Source organism: Eriocheir sinensis, chromosome 54 (genome assembly GCF_024679095.1).
Source record: "Eriocheir sinensis breed Jianghai 21 chromosome 54, ASM2467909v1, whole genome shotgun sequence".
In the NCBI taxonomy this organism is placed as follows: Eukaryota; Metazoa; Arthropoda; class Malacostraca; order Decapoda; family Varunidae; genus Eriocheir; species Eriocheir sinensis.
Genome location: NC_066562.1, coordinates 8,654,864 through 8,679,397, shown reverse-complemented (window position 1 = coordinate 8,679,397; position 24,534 = coordinate 8,654,864). Strand labels below are relative to the sequence as shown.

The following is a 24,534-nucleotide window of genomic DNA, read 5'->3' as shown; positions in this document are numbered from 1 at the left end:
CTCCTGAGTGACGTCACGCCTCACTGCCCACCGTCGGCCCCCGGGCTATATAAGGGCGGGCGAGGGCGGTCTGCAATTAGTTCATCACCTCCCTTGCTGATGGTCGGAGGTCCGTCAGAAGGCCCTTGTTTACCCTAGCAGTGGAGGGGAAAAGAGCAGGAGGAGGAGGAGGAGGAAGGGATGGTAAATAAAGACTGAGAGAAAGAAAGGGAGGTTAAAATGTGTGATGGATTGAGACTTGATAATGTGAAAGGTTTGGGCGTAATGCGTGTTAATAGAGAGACATGATTGAGCTATATGGTTAGGTTAGGTTAGGTTAATTAAGAAAGAAAGGAAGAATGGTTAATTGAATAAAGATTGAGAGAAGGAAAGGGAGATTTAAAATGATAATGGAAGTGATGTAAGTATGTTAGTGGTATGACTTGATAATAATGATAAAGAGAAAGATATGAATTAAGAAAGGTTAGATTAATTATGAAAGAAAGGAAAAATGACGAGATGAATAAAGATTGAGAGAAAGAAAGGTAGATAAAAATAATGATGGAAGTGATGTAAGTATGTTAATGGTATGACTTGATAATAATGACAAAGAAAAAAAGATGAATTTAGGAAAGAAAGAAGGAAGAATGAATTAAAAAGGAAAATAAAATGAAAAAATAAAATACTGAACTGAATATGTGGGATTGAGACGATTAAAAAAAACAGGTTTAGAAATTATGGTATGACTTGATAATAACAATAGAGAAAGATGAATTAAGAAAGAAAGGAGGAATGAATAAAAAGGAAAAGAGAATGAAAAGAATAAGATACCGAACTCCAAATACGAGGAAAATATTAAAATAAAGGTTTGGGAAATCGTATACAGGTGGCATACCTTAATGAGAAATGTTAATTATAAAAGAATGAATGACTGGATGAATGAAAAAAAAAAGATAGATAAAATACTAAAAGCTAAATAAAAAGACCTAGAAAAAAATAGACGCAACCCAAATATAAAGATAAACTTGGACATAATGAAAACCAACAAAAAATTAAGTGTAGCGGAATAAATATATATATAAAACAAAAAACAACAACAACATATCCGGCAAATGATGATGTGAATGTGTACGGCAATAAAACTAAAAAATAAAGGGGAGAAGTTAGTCAAAGGGAAGAGAAGGAAAAGAAAGAAAAAGCGACAAATCAGCGTAACAAAAAAAAAACATGCAAACCAAAACGAAACAGGTATAAGACACGACATGAAACAACTTACGACACGAAGCAAAACATAAAAAAACGAGACTGACGATGAGTGAAACGGAACGCCAACACGAGAGGAACAAATATAGACATCGTAAAAAAAGAGAGAAAAAAAAGAGAATTGAAATATGATGAAGCGGAACTTGCAAAAAAAAAAATAAGAATGAAGGTTTAGCAAATACTTCTTCGCATATAGAATGAGGTTGACGGTAATGATGATGACGGGGGAGAGAGAGAGAGAGAGAGAGAGAGAGAGAGAGAGAGAGAGAGAGAGAGAGAGAGAGAGAGAGAGAGAGAGAGAGAGAGAGAGAGAGAGAGAGAGAGAGAGAGAGAGAGAGAGAGAGAGAGAGAGAGAGAGAGAGAGAGAGAGAGAGAGAGAGAGAGAGAGAGAATAGAAAATAAGAGAAAATGAGAGAGAAAAAGAAACGGAGAGAGAGAGAGAGAGAGAGAGAGAGAGAGAGAGAGAGAGAGAGAGAGAGAGAGAGAGAGAGAGATATTAGCAGACTCAAACAAAGAGAGACAGACAGATATACAGACAGAAAGACAGATCAATACAGACAGACAGATGGATAGAAAGACAAAGAGAGAAAGAGAAGGAGAAAAGGAGAGACAGACAGCAACTAAGAAAGGGAGACGGACAAAAAGACAGAAAACGACAAAAAAAAGGGAATGAGAAAAGGAGGAGAAAGAAAGAGAAGAGAAAGATATAATAAAGAGAGGAGAGGGAACGAGAAAAGACACAGAGGAATAACGAGAAAAAAGAAAAAACAAGACACAGAGGAATAAAGAGAAAAAAATAAAATAAAAACAAGAAATAGGGGAAAAAAGAAAAAAAAGAAAAACAAGACACAGAGAAAGAGAAAAAAAAGAAAAAAACAACCGTAGGCAACCCTTTCCCTACCCCACAAAAAAAATCCAAAAAACAAAACAAAAACACTCAAATACAACAGCCAAGGAAAAGACCGGCCACTGTTTACAGACGTATATAGATTGAGGTTTGACAAGTGTCCATAAGGAAGATGATGTGTCGATTTCCCGGCTCCTGATTGGCCAGCGCTTCGTGACGTCACACCTGGCATCTCTGTTCTGATTGGTCCGCCCCGAGCCATTACCAGGTGAAGGCAATTAGCTCTGTTTACCTGCCTTCCTTTCCCTCTCCAGTCTGTCACTTTTTTTTTCTCTCGTTTTTTTGTTTTTTTTTGGTGTGTGTGTGTGTGTGTGTGTGTGTGTGTGTGTTTCTGTCTGTTTTTTTCTTATTTCTTCTTTTCCTTTCGTTTTTTCTTTCTTTCTTTCTTTCTTTCTTTCTTTCTTTCTTTGCTTCTATCTTTCCTTCTCTCTCTCTCTCTCTCTCTCTCTTAATAATATACTCTTCCTTTGCTTCTTTCCTCCCACGCACAAACCCTTTCCTCGCTTCCTCCCTCTCTCCCTTCTCTCCCTCCCTCTCTCTTTCTTTCTCTCCCTCCTTCCCTTCCTCCCTCTCTGCAATGTTGATTCAGACTTGCCATGGTTTTAATTATGTGTACAGAACGAAGATAAGAGAGAGAGAGAGAGAGAGAGAGAGAGAGAGAGAGAGAGAGAGAGAGAGAGAGAGAGAGAGAGAGAGAGAGAGAGAGAGAGAGAGAGAGAGAGAGAGAGAGAGAGAGAGTATATGCAGTGAAAATGAAATGAAAGGGGAAAGAAGAGGAAGACAGGAGAAGGAAGAAGAGAAGAAAGGAAAAAAGAAGGGAGGAAATGGAAAAGGGAAAGTAAAGAAGGAGGAGAATAAAGAGAAGGAAGAGTAAAAGGTAGAAGAGGGAAGTAAAGTAAAAAGGAGAAGAGGAGGAAGAGGAGAGGGAAAAATAAATCGAAGAGGAAGAACAGATGAATGAAAAGGAAGAAAGAAGGAAGAGAGAGCGAGATAAAGAAGAAGAGAAGAAATAGATGGAAAGGGAAAACAAAAGAATAAGAAGAAGAATAGGAAGATAACATGAATGAATGGGGAAGTAGAGAGGAGGAGGAGGAAGAAGAGGATAAGAAATAAAAAAAGAAAGAGAAAGGGAGAAGAAAAGAAGGATAAAGAGGGAATATAGAAGATGATAAAAAGAGGAATAAGAGGGAGAAACAGATAAAGAAGGAAGTAAAGAAAGAGGAGGAAAGGAGAGGAAGAGAGAAGGATAGGAGGAGGAGGAGGAGGAGGAGGAGATGGATGAAGAGAGAAGATGTTGGGAGAGGATGAGGAAAGATGAAGGAAGAGGAGGAGGAGGAGGAGGAGGAGGAGGAGGAGGAGAGGAAGACCAACTATGTGTGTGCTTAACAATTCCTCTCTTCTCTCTTCTTACTCTATTGACTTATTTACTTATTTTTTACTTATTTTGCTTACTTGTCTCCTTCCTTTATTTGCTACTTATGAATCTCTCTCTCTCTCTCTCTCTCTTAATATCTTTGTTTTTTTTCTATCTTCTATCTTCCTTTGTTTATATCTTTCCCATATTTATCTTTTCCGTTCTTTTCTTTACTTTTCTCCAATTTTTCTTTTCTTCTTCCTTTCTTCTTTCTCCTCTCTTCTCATTTCTCTTATTTTTTCTTCTGTAACTTTTCTTCCTTCTTTTTCTCTTCCGTCTTTTCCTCTTCCTCCTCCTCCTCCTCCTCCTCCTCCTCCTCCAATTTTTCTTCTGTACCTTCTTTCTGCTTTTCTCACAAACTCATCCTCCATGTCTTCCTAAACTCTCTCTCACCCTCCTCCTCCTCCTCCTCCTCCTCCTCCTCCTCCTCCTCCTCCTCCTCCTCATCTTCTTCCTCTTCCACGTCTCCACTGGTCACCTCTTCACCTTAACTTGAGTCGCTACAGCGGGAGACGAAGGAGGAGGAGGAGGAGGAGGAGGAGGAGGAGGAGGAGGAGGAGGAGGAGGAGGAGGAGGAGGAGGAGGGTGTATAATCCTCACTACAGGGCCTCAAAATTCTCATAATTATGCTCGGTGGGACGACGCCCTTCACTGGACACGACTCTCTCTCTCTCTCTCTCGTGGAATGTTTCTCGTTTCCCTCTTTTTGTTTTCTTTCTTTTTTTACTTTTTTTTACTTTTTATAATTATTTTCTTACTTTCTTTTCCATTTCTCTTTTTCTGACCCCTATTTTTTTCTTTTCTTCTTTTCCTTTCATTTTTCTTTCTTTCTTTATCTCTTTCTGCTTGTCTTTCTTACTTTCTTTTCTTTTCTTTCATTTTTCTTTTCTTCATTTTTTTTCTCCCATTTTTTCCTTTTCATTTCCTTCTTTTCATCTTATTCCTGTTTTCTCTCTCTTTTCCCATCATTTATTTCTTACCCTTTTTCTTTTCTTTCTTTCTTTTTCTGCTTTTCTTTGTTTTTATCGTTCCTACTCTCTCTCTCTCTCTCTCTCTCTCTCTCTCTCTCTCTTTAAAAAATATTGTTTACGGTGAGGATGGAAGTAAATAATGTGTGGACGGTCAAGAGTTCAGGAGGAGGAGGAGGAGGAGGAGGAGGAGGAGGAGGAGGAGGAGGAGGAGGAGGAGGAGGAGGAGGAGGAGGAGGAGGAGGAGGAAAGGTGAAGATACTAAAGAAGGGAGAAAAGACAGAATAAAGAGAAAATAAAAAGAAACAGAAATTGGGAAGATGATAAGGAGGGAAAGGGAGAAGAAAAAGGAGGAGAAAAAATAATGATGGAGAAAAGGAAGATGATGGCGATAAAGAGATATTGAATTGATTAGAGAAAGAGGAGAAGGAGGAGGAGGAGGAGGAGGAAGGAAAGTAAATGGAGGAAGAGAAAGAGAAGGAAATCTATGAGAAGTAAAGAAAAGGAAGAAAATGAAAGAAAAAGGAAAAGGCAGAAAGAAGGAAGGAAGAAGAGGAAGGGGGGAAATAAAGAAAGGAGAGAAAACAAATGGAAGAAAATAAAGAAGAAAAGGAAATTAAAAGAAAAGTTCAAGAAAAGATAGAAGTAGAAGAGAGAGAGAGAGAGAGAGAGAGAGAGAGAGAGAGAGAGAGAGAGAGAGAGAGAGAGAGAGAGAGAGAGAGAGAGAGAGAGAGAGAGAGAGAAGAGTGAAAGGCGAGTGAATCTTCAGGTGAGGTGACTTGAGGTGAAGAGGGTCTGAACGAGTGTGTGTGTGTGTGTGTGTGTGTGACTTGCTGGGACGAGATGACTTGCTCCAATCAAACTCACGTAACACACACACACACACACACACACACACACACACACACACACACAAACGGTTCACTCCTGGCCTTCTTTCGTTTTTTAATTTTAATCTATCTTTTTTTTTTTTCAATATCTACTTTTTTTACATTATTTGAACTTTTTAATATCTAACCTTTTCATTGCATCTATATTTTTCATTATTTGCATATTATCGTAACTTCTGCCATTTTATAATTTCTACCTATTCACTGTTTTCGCCTTTTTCAAAATTTCTACTTATTCATATTAAGATTTTCTACCTCTTCTCATTTCTACCTCTTTGAATTTCTTCTTCTTTCTTATATATTTCTTTACGTTTCTTTATTTTTCCACTATCTTATTTTCTTATTGGTGAGTGGATTGAGGATTTAAAATTAACACATCTTAACTTTTCTCTTCTCTTTCTTCCTTCCTCCTGTCAATCTCCTTTTGTCTATCTCATTTCCCTTCTTCTCCTCCTCCTCCTCCTCCTCCTCCTCCTTCTCTTGCTTCAACTCGTTTCCTTCTTCCCCTCCCACACTGTGTCCTCATTCCCTTCTTCCTTTTCTTAATATGTCCTCCTCCTCCTCCTCCTCTTCCTCCTCCTCCTCCTCCTCCTCCTCAGCTGAAGTGCCAAATCATTCATGAGAGTAAAGATGACCCCCTCCCCCCTCTCTCTCCTCCTCCCCCTCTCCTTCTAACACTCCCTCCATTCCCTCTCTTTCTTCTCTCCTTTTTTTCTCTCTTCTTTTCTCCTCCTGTCCTTTTCCTTTCTTTCTCCCTTTTCTATATTTTTTTTCTTTCATTCTTTTACCTGAGTTTTCATTCCTCTTTCTCTTTTTTTTTGTTTATTTATTGCTCTCTCTCTCTCTCTCTCTCTGATTCTTTTGTCTCATCTCTTCATACATGTGTCTGTCTGTCTCTCTATTTCTCATCTTCCTCCTTTCACCTTTTCCTTCCCTCCTCCTCCTCCTCCTCCTCCTCCTCCTCTTCTTGCTTCTTAAGAACTGGTTATATCACTGAGATGTAGTACAGGCATTAGCAAATTATTATTATTATTATTATTATTATTATTATTATTATTATTATTATTATCATTATGTTTAGTATCTTTCGCCCTTCTATATTACTTTTTTTTGTTTTCCTGCTAGTCTGTGTGTGTGTGTGTATGTGTGTGTGTGTGTGTGTGTGTGTGTGTGTGTGTGTGTGTGCGTGTGTGTGTGTGTGTGTGAAATGTCAAACTTTTACATAATTTATCCTCTCTGTTTCTCCTTCTCTTAAACACACACACACACACACACACACACACACACACACACACACACACACACACACACACACACCCCCACACCCCCCTTCCCCTCCGCACCCCCAACCTCCTCCACACCACCCCTTCCCCTCCGCACCCAAAAACCCCTCCCCACCACACCACCCCTTCCCCACCGCACCCCAGCCCCCTCTCCCCCAACCCTCTTCCCTCCCCCCAGTGTTTGCCTTCCCCGGCGTCCATATTAGAAGCAAACACTATGATATGGAGACGAGGAATGTTTCAACCCGTAATTAAGCGGACTTTTACAGGGTTTCCGGCGTCCATTAGTGACCCGGAGGAGTTGATCGAAGGCGAGGGTTGTTTGCTGGGCGTATATAAATAAGAGAATGTGTTGGACCTGACACTGAACTAAAGGGTAACTAATATAAACCTTTGTGTGGCGAGACGTAACAATTGTGGTGGTGGTAGTGGTGGTAGTAGTAGTGGTAGTAGTAGTAGTAGTAGTAGTAGTAGAACAGTGATTAGCAGGCTTTTTTTCATTAGTGTTTTTTTTTTGTTTGCCCTTGAGCTGTTTCCTTCAGTGTAAAAATAGTAGTAGTAGTAGTAATAGTAGTAGTAGTAGTAATAGTAGTAGTAGTAGTAGTAGTAGTAGTAGTAGTAGTAGTAGTAGTAGTATTGACATAAGAGATAGATATAAAGATAGACAGATATATAGATAAAGATAGATGGATAAGAGAGAATGTGTGAGAGATAGAGAGAGAGAGGAGGAAGGACACAAGTAGGCAGATGAGAAGGAGGAGGAAGGGAAGGGAAGGTAAGGAGATGCTGGAGAGGGAGAGGGAGAGGGAGGGATAGGGAGGGAGAGGGAGGGAGGGAGAGGGAGGGAGAGAAACGTGTAGGAACCCACTATCTGGGATCAGGTCTTCCTCCCTCTTCTTCATTTCTCCCTCCTCCTCCTCCTCCTCCTCCGCTCATCAATCCATCCATCCTCCCTTCTTGCCCGAACATTCATCTAAAAAAGACTGCCAGAAATTGCCGATATCTCTTCCAGGCCTTGTCATCAGCTAAGAAGGGGGAGGGTGGGAGGGGAGGAAAGGGAGATGAAGGTGAGGAGAAAGGCTGAGGGACTGAGGGGAGAAAGAGGCTGAGAAGGAGAAGGAGGAGGAAGAGGAGGAGGAGGGTAGTTAGAGAGAGGAGAGGTGCTGGAAAAAGGAGAGAGAGAAAGGGAAGAGGTGAGAAAGGAGTAAGAAAGAAAAGAAGAGAGAGAGAGAGAGAGAGAGAGAGAGAGAGAGAGAGAGAGAGAGAGAGAGAGAGAGAGAGAGAGAGAGAGAATGTATAAAAATGTATGAGAAGATGCAAGTTTCCTCCCTCTTCCTCCTCCTCCTCCTCCTCCTCCTCCTCCCTCTCTCTCTCTCTCTCTCTCCATCTTTCCTTTTTCTCTCTCCCTCCCTTCTTTCTTACCGGACCATCGGAGTAAAGGGAGGAGATGGAAGGGAGAAAAGGACTTAAGGGAGGGTAAAGGGAAGAGTAAAGGGAGGAAGGGAGAGGAGGAGGAGAAAAGGAAGATGTGGAAAGGGAGGAAAGAATGAAGAGAGAAATAAAGGAGTGAAGGGAAGATGGGATGGAGGGAAAGGGGATGAGAAGGGAGGGTGAAGAGAAGAAAAAGAGGAGGAGGAGGAGGAGGAGGAGGAGGAGGAGGAGGAGGAGGAGAAATGTCCGAGACTCACCGTATAAGTGGGTGATAATTCCTAGGTTGAAGTTCTCTCCGTCACGATGGAGAGAAGGAGAGAAAAAGGAAGGAAGGAGGGAGGGAGGAGGAATGCAGAGAGAGACAGAGAGAAGGAAAGAGAAAAGAAGGGATGAGAGAGAGAAAAAGGAGAGATAGCAAAAGGGAAGGAAAGAAAAAAGGGGAGGAAGACAGGGAGAGGAGAGAAAAAGGGAAGGAAGGAAGGAGGAGGAATGCAGAGAGAGACAGAGAGAAGGAAAGAGAAAAGGAGAGATGAGAGAAAGAGGAGGAGAGAGATAGCTAAAGGGGAAGAGGAAAGAAAGAAAAAGAGGAGGAAGAGAGGAAGAGGAGAGAAAAAGAAAGGAGGGAGGCAGAGAGAAGGAAAGAGAAAAGGAGGGATGAGAGAAAAAAAGGAGGGAGATATAGCTAAAGGGAAGGAGAGAGGAAAGAAAAAGAGGAGAGATAAAATGAAGGGAGGAGAAATGGAGAGAAAAAGAGAAGGGAGAGATGGGGAATGCAGATAGAGAGAAAGGAGAAGAAGGAGAAAAGAGGAAAGGAAGATGATGGGAAGGAGTAAAAAGGAAGAGATGAGGATTGCAAAAATAGAGAAAAAGGAAGAAGCAAAGAATGAAAGAGGGAATGGAGGAGAAAGGAAGGGAAGGAAGATAGGAGATAGGAAAAGAGGAGAATATATGAGGGAAAATATGGAGGAAAGAATAAAAGGAGGAGATATAGAGAAAGGTTAAAGGAAAGAAGGAAAAGAGGAGAGTGAAACGAAGGGAAGAATGGAGAAGGGAGAAAAGAATGGTTAGATAAAGGGAGGAATAATGGAATGGAGATAATAAAAGAGGGTGTAGAAGGAAGAGAAGAAGGGAAGGGAGAGAGAGAAAGAGAGAGAGATAGGAAGGAAGACGAGATAAATGAAAGGATGGGAGAGGAAGAAGAGGAGGAGGAAGAGAAATGAGAAGAATATATGGAAGGGAGCAAGGGAGTATAAGAAGTAGAGGGAGAGTATCGCTGGGAAGGGAGACGAAAGAGAGAAAAACAGGGAGATTAACATGAATGAAGCATATGATGAAAACCAGGATGAATTACGGAAAGGGAGGCGAAAGGGTGAGGGAGATGGGGGTAGCAAGGGAGGGTATGAGGCAGGGAGAGTATTGCATAGGGAGGTAGGTAGGGGTTAAGGGGGGTAGGGAAAGGGGGGGGGGTGCATGGGGGGCGTATAGACAATGGGTAGTGTCGAGCTGTTATGATCCCAAGCTCGTCCGTGAACAATGGAAAGTGAACGACAGCAAAACGACATAACCTACTTACAAATAGCTCTTCCTCCTCCTCCTCCTCCTCCTCTTCTACTTCTTCCTCTTCTTCCTCCTCTTCTTCTTCTTCTTCCTCCTCCTCATGTTCTTTTTCCTCCTCCTCCGAATGTGTTTTTTTTTTCCATTCTGTTCCCCTTCTTACTCATTCTCTTCCCTCCTCCTCCTCCTCCTCCTCTTCTTCTTCCTCCTCGTCTCTCTTCATTATCTTCCCACTCCTGCTACGATCGCTCTTCTTCCTCCTCCTCCTCCTCCTCCTCCTTTTCTTATTTTTCTCTTTCTCATCTTGATACTGCCATTCTTTTTTTTCTCTTCCTCTTCCTACTCTTCCATCCTCTCTTCTTTCTATTCCTTCTTCTTCTTTGCTCCTCCTCCTCCTCCTCCTCCACCTTCCTCTCTCTACTTCCTTCATTAGTTGCTATTTCCACTACTGTTTCTCTCGTTCTCATTCTTCTATATCAAACTCCTTTTCTTCCTCATTTCTCTTTCTAGTTCCTTTTCTTCCTTAATCTCTTGTTCATTCAGTTTTAATTCCTCTTTCTCCCTCTTATTTATCCTCGTTTCCTCTTCTCTCCTCTTTGTTTCGCCTGCTCTTAACACTCTTTTCATTTAGATTCCACTCTTTCTCCTCCATACTTATCCTTTCCTATTGAATCCTCTTTCTCCCATTCTACTTTATCCTCTTCCTCATCTTCAATCTCCACTTCCGCTCTTCACTGTTCTTTCTAACCCTCTTCCGTCCACTCACATTCCTCTTTTCCCTCCTCTTCCATTTCTCGACCTTCCTCTACCACCTCCATTCCTTCCATCCCTCCCTTTACCGCAAACCTCAACCCCTCTCCCCCCTTCCCCATGCCTCCCCCTTTCCTCCCCTTCCCGTTCTACCCATTCATTAAGGGGAGGAAGCTGTTAAATGGGTGTAAAGGGGCGTAAACAGAGCTAATGGGGTTAATAGGGAAGGGAAGAGGCGAAGACATAAGGGGGCTTTTGCACGCTCTCTTGCCGACGTGAAAATAATACTGGTAGTAGTAATAGTAGTAGTAGTAGTAGTAGTAGTAGTAGTAGTAGTAGTAGTAGTAGACGAAAGAGATGAAATAGATAAAGAAAATAGAGGAAAATAGAAAAAAAAATGACAGTGAATTAGAAAAGGCAAGTATGAAGGAGGAGAAGAAGAAAAAAAAGGGAAAGAAAGGAAGGAGGGAGGGAGGGAAAAAAAAGGATGAGAATGGAGGAGAACAGGAAGGGAAAAACGGAGCGAAGGAAGAAGGGAAGAATGAAAAAGAACGAAGAATGAAATGAAGGAAGATATTGAAGGAGGAAGAAAGGGAAGGGAGGAAGGAGTGAAAGAAAGAGAGGGAAGAAAGGAAGGAAGGAAGGAAGAAAGAAAGAGGAGAAAGGAGAATGGGAAAGAGAGGAGGAAAAAAAGATGGAAAGGAGAGGAGGGAGAGAAGGAAGGAAGGAAAGAAGGAAGGAAGGAGGGAAGGAGAGAAGGAAGGAAGGAAGGAGGGAAGGAGGGAAAGTGAAGGAGAGGGAAGAGAAAAAATGGAAGGAAGGAAGGAAGGAAGGAAGGAGGGAAAGTGAAGGAGAGGGAAGAGAAAAAAAGGAAGGAAGGAAGGAAGGAAGGAAGGAAGGAGGGAGGGAAGGAGGGAAAGTGAAGGAGAGAGGGAAGATGAAAAAAGGAAGGAAGGAAGGAAGGAAGGAAGGAAGGAAGGAAGGAGGGAGGGAAGGAGGGAAAGTGAAGGAGAGGGAAGAGAAAAAAAGGAAGGAAGGAAGGAAGGAAGGAAGGAAGGAAGGAGGAGGAAGGAGGAAGGAAGGAGAGGAAGAGTGAAAGGAGAAGGAAGGAAGGAAGGAAGGAAGGAGGAAGGAGGAAGGAAGGAAGGAAGGAAGGAAGGAAGGAAGGGAAGGAGGGAAAGTGAAGGAGAGGGAAGAGAAAAAAAGGAAGGAAGGAAGGAAGGAAGGAAGGAAGGAGAGAAGATCAATGAAGCATCAGCAACCAACCTTCAGAAGAAAGTGAAAGTTGACTCATTCCTGACACCATCTCTCTCTCTCTAAACCCCCAACCAATTCGTTTTTGTTTTCCCGCGAAGGCATAAGCTAAAAAAATAAAAACAACGACAACAACAACAAAGAAATTAATAGTAAGCAAACATGATTAAATAATTTCTACAAAAAAAAAAAAAAAATAATAATAATAATAATAATAGGAAACAAAGGGAAGACAAAAAAGATGATGATAATGATGATGATGATGATGACGAAAATATAAGACGAAATAAATCACGATAGACGAAACGAAATAAACAAAAGAAATAAGAATTGACGAAATTAACGCAAATATACGAAATGACACAAAAGACGGATTGAATAATGGACGAAATAAACAATAGACAAAATAAACAATAGACAAAATAAACAATAGACAAAATAAACAAGACAAAATAAACAATACACAAAATAAACAATACACAAAATAAACAATAAACGAAATAAACAATAGACAAAAAAAAGACAAAATAAACAATAAACGAAATAAACAAGACAAAATAAACAATAGACAAAATAAACAAGACAAAATAAACAATAAACGAAATAAACAAGACAAAATAAACAATAGACAAAATAAACAATAGACAAAATAACATAAAAAATAAACAATAGACGAAATAAACAAGACAAAATAAACAATAAACGAAATAAATAAAATAAAATCACAATTATAAACGAAGTAAACGATTAAGACAAAAGAGACGCGCGTTCTTACCTGTAATAATAGACTCAGGTGAAGACGACATGGGAGGATTTAATTTTGAGAGAGAGAGAGAGAGAGAGAGAGAGAGAGAGAGAGAGAGAGAGAGAGAGAGAGAGAGAGAGAGTCGGCGTTCTCTTAATTCTCTAAGGTCAACAATAGTAGTTTAGGTGAGCCACTTTTGGAAGAGGAGGAGGAGGAGGAGGAGGAGGAGGAGGAGGAGGAGGAGAAGGAGGAAGAGGGAGGAGGAGGAGGTAACGTTGGGTGTGGTTCTCAGTTGTCCTTAAACCTCTCTCTCTCTCTCTCTCTCTCTCTCTCTCTCTCTCTCTCTCTCTCTCTCTCTCTCTCTCTCTCTCTCACCTGTCACCACCTTGTATTGTTACGGGTCTCGTTTTAAACAGGTAATAATTACACCTGCCTCTAATTACCTCCCTGGCTCACCTGTCTAACCCGCGTGTGTACCTGTGTGTGTGTGTGTGTGTGTGTGTGTGTGTGTGTGTGTGTGTGTGTGTGTGTGTAAGTGTGTGTAAACCTGTACTTAGTGAACGCATACCTATCCCCTCTCATTTACATCTGTGTGTGTGTGTGTGTGTGTGTGTGTGTGTGTGTGTGTGTGTGTGTTTATTGTTGTCTATTTGTATATTCACTGTGTCAAGCTTGTATTGTTCTGCATTTTTATGTATGTATGTATGTATGCATGTATGTATATATGAATGCATGTATGTATGTTTGTATTTACGTATGTATGTAACTTGACTCAATAGAGGTAAGGTGAGGAGGAGCTTTGGGAAGTAAAAAAAAGGGAAAGTAAGGAAGAAATGAAAAGAAAAACGAGAGAAAAGGAAATATATTTGACAGTAAAAACCGCAGGAAGAAGAATAGAGGTGTGAAGAAAATAATAAAAAGAGGGATATTAATAAGGAAAATAATGAAGGGAAAAGAAGAAGTGGAGAAAGAAAATATAGAAAGAGAACAACATACATTCCTCTGATTGGCTGGCAGGTGAGCGGTTGAGGTGACAGACAGACAGACAGACAGACAGACGGACAGGCGGGCAGAGTCACACGCCGCCGCACCGTTACCTGAAAATGCAAATGACAGGTGTTAGCGACATGACAACACAGGTAAGCGAATTGTGTTGATGGGAAAGACATAGGAGAAAGCCACTCTCTCTCTCTCTCTCTCTCTCTCTCTCTCGAACATGAATATTACAAGGAAATTTCAACGCTTGAGTAGATACCAATCCTTAATTATAATTTTTAATTCATTCATTCTTTTCACCCAACCTTCTTTTTTTTTGTTCCTTTGTAAGGCCTAAATCTCTCTCTCTCTCTCTCTCTCTCTCTCATGATGGTAGGGTATAGGGATGGTTTAATGTTTTTGTTGTTGTTGTTGTTGGTGGTGGTGGTGTGTGTGTGTGTGTGTGTGTGTGTGTGTGTGTGTGTGTGTGTGTGTGTGTGTGTGTGTGTGTGTGTGTGTGTGTGTGTGTTCTCATGTTCCTCATTCTTCAAGGCATCTCCTCCTCCTCCTTATCCTTTTAGTCTTGTAATTAAAGGAAGGGAAGGGTGTGGCGGAAAAGGAGGAGGAGGAGGAGGAGGAGGCGAAAGAAGGAAAATAGGAGTAGAGGAAGACAGTAACGAAAAAATAAAAATAAAAATACGAATAAATAAAGAAACAGAGAAGGAAAGAAAACAGAAAGAGGAGGAAAGAAGAAGGAAACAGTAGTAGTAGTAGTAGTAGTAGTAGCAGTGGTTGATGTTGTTGTTATTGTTGTTGTTGTTGTTGTTGACCAGCCTCGCCATCAGATACTCTCTCCTGCACTAAGATAACCTAAACACATAAATTCCCACTGACTTACCACTTTCATTTTTTCTTTTTTCCCTTCTGTTCTTCTCCTCCACTTCTCTCCATCCTTCTTCTTTCCCATCTTATCCTCGCCCTGTTAAATCTTTCCTCCCTTTCTCCTCTATTCTTCTTCTCCGTCCTGGAATTTTCTTTTGTCTCCTATCCTTCCCCTATTTTATTTCCCTTCCTTCTTCTCCTTTACTCTTTCTTCCCTCCCTCCTTCTTCCTTCTGCTATAATCTTTTTCCCTCTCTATCGATCTCATATTTCTTTTCTCTCTTCCTCATTCTAATCTTATTCTTCCTTCTCCTTATTCTTCTTCTCTCAATCCTTCTTCCCTCTTATTAATGCCTCTTCATTTCTCTTCATTCTTTTCTTTCTCATCTTATCCTTACACTCATAAATCATTCTTACTTTCTTTTAAATTTATTCTTTCTTCTATTTTCTTTTTTCAATTATATATATTTTTTCTTCATAGTTTTCATTGTCTTCTTTCAGTTAATCTTCATATTTTTTTTCATTCTTTCTTTCTTCTTTCTTCTCTTTGTCCTCTTTATTCTCCTATTCCTCCTTCTGCTCTGACATTATTTATTTACTCTTCTATTTTCTCTTCCTTTCTCTCTCCTTCTCCTCCTCCTCCTCTTCCTTCTTCTCCATTTACACAATCTCCTATTTTCCTTTGTAATCTAACTGTATTATACCCTTGCTCCCCATCCACCTTCTTCTTCTACTCCTTCGCCTTCTTCTCCTTCTCCTCCTCTTCCTCTCTCTCCTCCTTCGCCTCCCCTAACCTAGTTGTGCTAAGTTATGCAGACGTAACCTTTAATTATCCCTCATTCCTTGTTTCCTCCTTTCTTCTTCTCTTCTCTCTTCTAATCCTTCCCTTCTCTCTCTCTTCTTGTTATTCCCATTCATTCTCTTCCTTCTATTTGTCATCTCTCATATTTTTCTTTTCGTCTTCCTTTTCCATCAGTTTTTTTCTTTACCTCCTGATTCTTTTCTTCCTCTTCATTTTGTTATTCCACCCCTTTTGTTTCTCCTTCTAATTGTCATCTCTCTTATTTCCCTTTCATGTTTTCCTCTTCGTCTTCCTGCATTATCTCTCTCTCTCTCTCTTAATACTTCTACTTAACTTCCATTTATCTCCTCATCCCTCCATTCCTCCTCCTCCTCCTAATTACCATATACCTTTATTTTTTCTTTCTTCATTCCTCTTTCTCTTCTTGTAAATCATTTTCTTTAACTATACATATTCTTACAAGGTTTCTTCTTCATTTTCCTTCTCATTTTCATTCCCCTCTCTCACTCCAGATTATTTTCCTCCATCTCCTCCTCCTCCTCTTCTTCTTCCGCATCCAATCACGCCATCAGATACCCACGTTAAGACACATTTCAAATAGCAGGTCTTCGCCTCACTGAATATTAACCTCGGATGCTTTTAGAACAACAAGACTCGATTCATTATATTGTGCCTTGAGTGTATGCGTGCGTGTGTGTGTGTGTGCTTGTGCGTGTGTGTGTGTGTGTGTGTGTGTTAGACTAAGTGAATGATTGTGGCGCGGTTGGTGATTGTGGTGGATTTGAGATTGATGGAAGATTAGGCGGTGCTTGGTGTGATTATGGTTGAGGGGGGAGGGGGGTGGGGGCAGAGGAAGAGGTGGGAGAGGGCAAGGGCAAGTGAATGGGTTGTTTTTTTGGTGTGTTTTGTGGTTGGGAAGATTGTATTGTGGTTGTTATGGTCTTGTTAGTGGAGGAGTGGAGAAGTGGTGATGGATATGGTGGTAGTGGTGAGGGGGGTAGAGGTGCTAGCAGTGGTGGTGGTGGTGGTGGTGGTGGTGATATTGGTTGCAGTGTTAATGGTGGTGGTGGTGATAATGGAACTAGTAATGGTGGTGCTTGAGTTCCTGATGGTGATGAGGGTGGCATTGGAGGTGGTAGTGGAGGTGGTAATGGTGGTGGTGATAGTGGTGATGGTGGTGTTAATGTAGCTGGTAATGGTGGTGGTGGTGGTGGTGGTGGTGATGGAGGTGGAGAGCATGTGGATAAATCTATATGTCAGGCGAGCAAGATTTTTTTTTTCTGCTTTTGTTTAACGGTGAATTACTTTATAAGCGGAGGACGATTCTTACCTGCATCACACCTGCTAATACATGACACTCCTCCTGCTTCTGCTACTGCTAATGTTGATGCTGCTGGTGTTGGTGCTGTTGGTACTACTACTACTACTACTACTACTACTTTTTTTACTACTACTACTACAAAAATATATAAATGATAGTAATAACAATCACATAAATAGGAATAAGAATACGAATAGGAAAAATAAAGTAGACAAGAATATGGAAAAGAAGAAAAGCAATAAAAAGGAATAGCAAGGAAAACATGTCAAGTATAAATAATAATAATAATAATAATAATAATAATAATAATAATAATAATAATAATAATAATAATAATGAGGGTAATAAAATAACCAATAATAATATAAATTCATCTATATCATGACACCACACTGGCCTCTTCACTATATACACACGCCATGTACACCTCCAAAACGCACACACATAAATACACACACAGGACACCCTAAAATATACACACACACACACACGTACACCACTTAGGAATACACACACGCACGAACGCACGCACTTGTCACTCGGGGGAATAAAGAAATAAAACTAACTCTAAAACTCTTAAATAAAATGAATCTCTCTCTCTCTCTCTCTCTCTCTCTTAAGGACCATATTTCACCCATTAAAGGAGATAAGGGCGACAATAGCCTCAAAAAAGGTGTATTTTAGCCCTTATGAAAGTTTCTGTGACCTTTTTTTAATATTTTCACAACCGCCATTTTTCTTTTTCTTCATTTTTCCTTTCTTCCATCTTTATCATCATTGTCTTTATTATTCCTTATTTTTATCATTGCACTTTTCTGTTGTCCCGTTTCTTCTTCTCCCTCGCCCCGTCCTCCATTTTCTCTCCCTGTAGGATCAAGTTTGCAGGAGGGGAGGGAGGGAGGGAAGGGAGGGAAAGGGGGGGATGGTGGGAAAGGAGGCTGAGGAAGAAGAGGTGGGAAGGAGGGAGGAAAGAGAGGAAGGGATGGGGAAGAGGGAGAGAGGCAAAGGAAGGGAGAAGACGGAGAGGAAGAAGGCGAGGAAGAAGAGGAATAGAGGGAGATAGGGAAGATGGGGAGAGGAGGGGGAAGAAAATGGGAGAAAGGGAGAGAGTGAAGAGGGGGAGGAAAAGGGGGGTGGGGAGCGGGGGACGCGAGGGCTATCAGTTTGTACCATGGGGGGGCGGGGGGCCTCACGCCTTGGTGGTGAGGTCGACGGGGGTGGGGGGCGTTTTAGTGACGGTGGGGGGGGAGACGGGGGGCGAGACGGGGGTGGCGGGGGCGAGGGGGGGGAGAAGGCGCTGCCGCTTGACGCTCAGGTCCATGGGCGCGTCCTGCTCGGGGGCGGGGGCGGCCTCCCACCCCCGGGGGCTGAGGGGGGTGGGGGAGTCAGCCAGCCGCTTCCTGGGGCAGGCGAAGGGGAGGGAGAGGCCAAGGGGGTGAAGGCCGAGGGGGGGCGGGGCCAGGGGGGGCGGGTACTCGAACACGGGGCGGCCGCTGGGTGAGGCGGGGCCGCGGGGGCTGCTGGAGGAGGGGCGGTCCTTGGGGGGGCTGTGTGGGGCGTGGGGGCGGGGTATGGGGGGCGGCACCAGCAGGGAGGGGGCCAGGCCGGGGTAGAGGGGCAGGGAGGGGTAGAGGCGGGAGTAGAGATGCGAGGCGTGCAGCAGGGACAGGCCGGGGTGCAGGCCGTACAGGGACAGGCCACGCGCCGTCGCCGCCGCCGCCGCCGCTGCTGCTGCTTCCCTCCGTGCACTACTACCACCACCACCTCCACCACCACCGCCCTCCTCCTTAGCCTTGCACAGCTCCACCTCGACGCTGCCCTCGGACGCGCAGCTCTCCGGCGAGGACATGAGCGGCGAGTCCATCTTTGCCTCATCCTCGGACTTGGCGGGGGAGAGCGCAGGCATGGAGGCGGGGGAGAGGGACAAGGACCCGGCCAGGCCTCCAGCTAGCCCCCCAGGTAGGCCCCCGTGTAGGCCTCCCATGCCCCCGCCACCCATCCCGCCGCCCATCCCGCCGCCCCCTCCACCTTCGAGCCCCTTGGAGAGGTTCGAAGCCTGTTCCTGCAGCAGACAGTGGATCTTGAACCAGTTGGAGCGCCGCCCGTACCTGGGGAAGGGTGGAAAGGAACATGAGTGAACGCCCCGACGCAAGCATTCCCCGCCCCGCCCCGCCCCGCCCCGCCACTCCCTGCTGCCCTGTCACATCCTTTCTGCCACACTAACCCTCCTCCTCCCTCCTCCACTTGTCCCTCCTCCTCCTTCTCCCTCTCTCCACATTCACAGTCCCCAACGTCTCCACTCTTCCACTCCACCTTTCCCTCCCTCTCCTCCTCGTTCTCATTTACTCCATTCCTCCACTTCTCTCTCTCTTTACTCTTCCACATACCATCTCCGAACTCCACTTCCTCCCTCATGCAGTTCAATCCTCTCTATCCACACTCTATCCACCTAATGCATTTCCACCTTCTACTCCAAAACTGCTCCACCTCCACACTCATACTCTCAACTATTCCACTTTTCTCCTCCACTCGGGCCACTCCACTTTGGATAAATGGAAATTACCTCAACACACACACACACACACACACACACACACACACACACACACACACCATCGCCATCTTGTTGTTGTTGTGGTCTCTCTCTCTCTCACTCTATAATCATCTTTCACACGCGTCTCACTTTGCTTGTTCGTTCAGTAAAATATTCTCGTCGAAGTGGAAGGAAAACAAGAGCAAGATTTGGTGCAAGGAGGAGAAACATTTGACAACACATTCTGAAGCTTACTAGTGATAATAATAGTAATGATGATAATGATTCCTATTGCCCCTCCTCTCTCTGTCCCTTTCCTTCAGTTTCTGTTACCCCTATATTTCTTTCCCTTCCTCCACCACTCCCATTTCCTTTCCTCGCTTCTAAACTTATTCCTCCCTCTCTATTTCCCTTCCTCTCCTTTCCCTACTCCTTCCCTTTCTTCACCCCCTTCTTGCATCACATCCATCTCTCCCATCCACTTCTTCCTTCCCTTCCTTCTTTCCTCTCCTGAATCTCTTCTTTTTTTTACTCCACTCTTTTCCACTTCTTAATCGTCCCTTTCCTCTCTCTCGCCCTTTCTTCACACTCCTATCCTTCCCTCACATCCTCACTCCTCCTCCTCCTCCTCCTCCTCCTCCTTCACAGTCCTTACCTTGAGCCACTCTTGGACATGCCCACCATGAGACACTTCCTGAGGCGGCAAGCCTTGCACGAGGTTCTGTTCTGCTTGTTGATGACGCACTGGCCGCCGTTCTTACACTCGTGCACTTGTGACAGGTTGTTGTACGTGCGCCCGAAGAACGACTGTGGGGGAGAGGGAGAGGGCTGAGTGGGGGAGTGGGCTGAGTGGGCTTTAGGAATGAAGAGAGGGAAGAAAGGGTGATCTGAGTGGGACACATGGAGGAAAGGAAGGAAGGAAGGAGGGAAAGAAGGAAACAAAGGTAAATGGATGGATGAAAGTAGGAAGGAAGGATGGAAAGAAGGAAGGAAGGAGGGAAAGAAGGAAACAAAGGTAAATGGATGGATGAAAGAAGGAAGGAAGGAAGGAAAGAAGGAAGGAAGGAAGGAAGGAAGGAAGGCATGGAGGGTGGAGAGTGTAATTCCCAAATGTAGGAAGGAAGGAAGGAAGGAAGGAAAGAAGGAAGGAAAATAGAAAGTGAGTGTACAGGTGTTACCCACAGGTGTACTGGACTCACCTTGCATCCCTCGCAGGTGAAGGCCCCGAAGTGGAACCCCGCAGCAGGCTCCCCACACACCTTGCACAGCTGGTTCATCCTGGGGGAGAGGGAGGGAGGGCGTGAGTATTGGGGAGGGAGGGAGGGAAGGAAGGAAGGAAGGAAGGAGTGAGAGATAAAAGAATGAGGATATGTATACAAGTTCACTGGCCTCTTCATTTCCTTCCTTCCTTTCAGCTTTCCTTGCCTTACTTTACTTTATTCATTCATTCATTCACTTATTTCTCTCACGTACCATGTTTTTTTCAAGCCTTTTTCTCTCCTTTCTTCCGTTCCTTTCATTCATTAATCTATTCGCTCATTCCTCTCGCGTCCCTCATGTGTTCAACCTTCTCTCTTTCTTTCTTTCCTTCTATCTGTCCCATTGTTCGTCGCTCTCCGTCATTCATCCCCTCATTCATTCCTTCATTCCTCAACACTCTATCATGCTATCCATCACTCTTTGTTTACTGTTTTCCGCATACCACTATCATCCTTCCTGCATCTCCCGTCCCTCATCTTCCTTGTATTCTGCCAGCATCCGCCGCATCTGTTCACCTACAAAGCATGCACTGAATAAACATCTCCCCGGTGGGTTGGGCGGGCATGTAGGCGAATGCATAAGGGAACAGCTGAGTCACACAAAAGGAAGACCACCGGGAACCAAAATAGGAGAGTGTGTGTATCTCAAGGGTGAGTTCCTGTGAAGGCATCGTTATATATAAGATGTGATGACTTGTCAGTAGTCACGTGATGTTCCCTTGATACCGATAGTCTTTGTTACCGCCTATATCCTTGCCTGCCACGCCCACATCACCTAGACACATACATACACACACATACACTCCATAACCACCATGATGAGAGATAATGGTTGGTGGTTTAGCTCTCGACGGCGTTTCCACAATGCAATCAGTCGCCCACCTTCTCCGTATCGCCTTCACCACTCCGACCAGGAAGGCAAATAATGAATGTCTTGGAAATACTTTACTTTCCCTTCAACAAGCCAATGATACCCTCAGACCCAGTGACCTTTAAGATAGTCACTTAGGATGTTTATCGAATTACGTTTAAATGAATTAGTCTCCCTTTAACAAGCAAACCACATTCTCAGACCTCGCCATCTTTGTAGAATCCCTGAGTCAGTTTAAAGAAGTACTTGGATATGCGCTGCTCTCTCCACAACAAAGCAAGGATTACCCCGGACATCGCCATCTTCGGAGACTCACTCATGATGCTTTTAAAGATTCCGTTCCCCTTCAACGTTTTAAGAATAATAATAGCCCTAACCGTCTTTGAAGAGTTCCTGAAGCTGTTTATAGAGTTACTAGGAAAATCATTGCTCACCCTTTATCAATACAGGAATCCTCCCAGACTTCACCGTCTTTAGAGAACCACTTAGGGGACTCATGTAATTACTGGGAAAATACAAGAATCCTCCCAGACCTTACCATCTTTAGAGAACCACTTAGAAAACTCATTCATTTACTAGGAAAACCATTACGCTCCCTTTGAAATACAAGAAGACTCCCAGACTTTACCATCTTTAGAGAACCACTTAGAAAACTCATTCATTTACTAGAAAACTATTACGCTCCCTTTGAAATACAAGAAGACTCCCAGACTTTACCATCTTTAGAGAACCACTTAGAAAACTCATTCATTTACTAGAAAACTATTACGCTCCCTTTGAAATACAAGAAGACTCCCAGACTTTACCATATTTAGAGAACCACTTCGGAAACTTATACAATTACCAGAAAACGAATGACTCTCCCCCTCAACCAGCCAAGCATCAATGACACCGCGAGCTCTGACTATCACCTCAAGAATTCTACCCAACATGGCTTTCTACGAACTCCCAGCCACCGTCCACTCACTCAGTGCATCCCAAGCGGCCCTCCAGGAAGCATGACCGCGCCACACGCATGCCTCTGAGTCCTTAATCACAATGACGGAGAAGACAAAGCAACCGCAAGAAGATTCCCTGGCCAAAAGCGACGTACCGGATGCAGGGAGTTGATGGGGGTTAACGTATCTAGCCTGAAGCAACCGTGGGGAACCTAACCTAACCTAACCTAATCTAATCCAATCTAACCTACCGACGGATAACAAATGTACCACAAGAAGAATCTACGCCTAAAGCCATGTACCGTTAGTAATGATTTATTCGGCATTGATTTACCCTGAAACAACCTTGTGGAGCCTAACCTAACCTAATCTAAATAACCTAACGACGGAAAACAAGAATAATAATACAACACAATAGAATAAAACAAGAATAACACCATAAGAATAATACACGCCTAAAGCTATATACCGTTAGCAACTTATTCGGCATTAATTTAGCCTGAAACAACCTTGGGGAAGCTAATCTAATCCACTATAACCTAAGGCAATCTAGTCCGACCTAACCTAAGCTAATCTAAGACTTTTTATATCCCAACAAAAGAGAAAGAGAAGAGTATCCTGAAACAACCTCTGGAGAAACTGATCTAACCGAATCCAGTCTAATCCGACCTAACCTAACCCTAACCTAACCTAATCCAACTCTATTTCCATTATTACAAAGAAAGAAGGAAGGATTGGTGGCCGTGTTCCAGGATCTCTTTAATCATCAACTCAAACAAACAAACAAACTACAGCTTATCGATTGCTTTTCACCTTCGTTAATTGCTAAACACTTCGCTTCCAATTACTTTTTTTCTTGACAAGCTTGCGTCGTATTATTAGTGACAGAGATAATTACATGCTGGGTGGAGCCATTCACCCGTTTAAGTGACTCCTAGAAAGCTCGTAAGGAAAAACGTCCGGTTGACTAGTATAAGTGGAGAGAGAGAGAGAGAGAGAGAGAGAGAGAGAGAGAGAGAGAGAGAGAGAGAGAGAGAGCACTGGAGGAAAAGAAAAATGAAGATATAAGGATACAAGAAAGAATGAACTGGAAAGGAGAATAAGATAAAAGCAATGTAAGAATGAAAGGAATAATGAAAAGAGGTGATTCATTTCCTTATAACTTTCCTGATTGGGAGGAAACAAAAAAATTATATAGAAAAAGAGAAAAGAATCCATACCCTTATATATTTTTTCCTTAGAGCAAAATAGCGAAAAAAATGGAAAAAAGGGAGCTTATGATATGGGTGTAAGAAGATTCCCAAGCCAAAATCAACACTATTTCTACATGTACTGAAGATACATAAATTAATCTCCCTTTTACTAGTCTAACAGTAAACCAAAACAAAGAGGAAAGACATGGGTACGAAGGATCTCAACCCGGATTCTAATCTTCAACGATAACTAAACAATTTCTACACGGCTTTAAGAAGGTTAAGTTAATCTAACCTTACACATCCAAACAACAGGTAATCAATGCGAGAGTAAGAACGAGAGCGAGAGCGAGAGAGAGAGAGAGAGAGAGAGAGAGAGAGAGAGAGAGAGAGAGAGAGGAGGGTACACATAATTCCAACCTCACCTCTAATCTTCAACAGTGATCTAATAATGTCTACATGACTTTCGTATTAATCTTTATTCTGATATCGACTTGCAATCCTTTCTCTTACAACGCCATTTATCGCTCTTATCGCCTGCCTCTTACTTCCTCCGCTATCATGATATTTCCTTTCGGTCAGCGAGGTTCTAATGTCATCCGCCTCCCGCCTTTCCCTTCCTTCACCCGCATTATTCAGGTTTTTTTTGACCCGTCTTTCTCTTCGCCTCCAAAAACTTGCCCCCGAGAGAAATTTGGGAAAGTTGAAGACAAATTGGCGTTTCAAAGGCTATGGATGGAGACACCGAACCAGGGAGTGCACAGGTGGGTTGCTTAAATTAGTCTGAGTGATTTACAGATACCAAAGAAAAGAGACAAATAGACGTTACGAACATATAAAAAAGTTACAAATAAGACAGGGAGAGTTGAAGACAAATTTGAGCTACAAAGGCTATGGAAAGATAATTAGGTAGCTTAGTGCACAGGTGGGTTGCTTAAATTAGTTTGAGTGATTTACAGACACCAAAGAAAAGAGACAAATAAACGTTACGAACATATAAATAAGTTACAAATAAGACAGGGAAAGTTGAAGACAAATTTGAGCTACAAAGGCTATGGAAAGATAATGAACGCAGGTAACTTAGTGCACAGGTGAGTTGGTTAAATCTGCCTCCGAGTGATTTACAGATGACAAAGAAAAGAGACAAATAGACGTTACGAAGGTACAAATTAGTTACAAATAAGACAGGGAAAGTTGAAGACAGATTGGCGTTACAAAGGCTATGGATGCAGACAACGAACGCAGGTAACTTAGAGTGCACAGGTGGGTTGGTCAAATCTGCCTCCGAGTGATTTACAGATGACAAAGAAAAGAGACAAATAG

At 42.8% G+C, this 24,534-nt stretch overlaps 1 protein-coding gene across 1 annotated transcript in view; it reads right to left on the bottom strand.

Annotated features, from left to right (window-relative positions):
• Nucleotides 1-16,794: 16,794 nt before the first annotated feature.
• The window catches only part of LOC126983725 (knirps-related protein-like), a 34,169-nt gene continuing 26,429 nt past the window's right edge, over nt 16,795-24,534 (bottom strand). The window contains exons 2-4 of the mRNA XM_050836776.1: nt 20,150-20,228; nt 19,606-19,757; nt 16,795-18,525 (exon numbers count right to left, since the gene is read on the bottom strand). Of these exons, the coding sequence (XP_050692733.1) occupies nt 17,607-18,525; nt 19,606-19,757; nt 20,150-20,227 (1,149 nt within the window). The 5' untranslated portion in view covers nt 20,228 and the 3' untranslated portion in view covers nt 16,795-17,606. The remainder of the gene's footprint in view (nt 18,526-19,605; nt 19,758-20,149; nt 20,229-24,534) is intronic.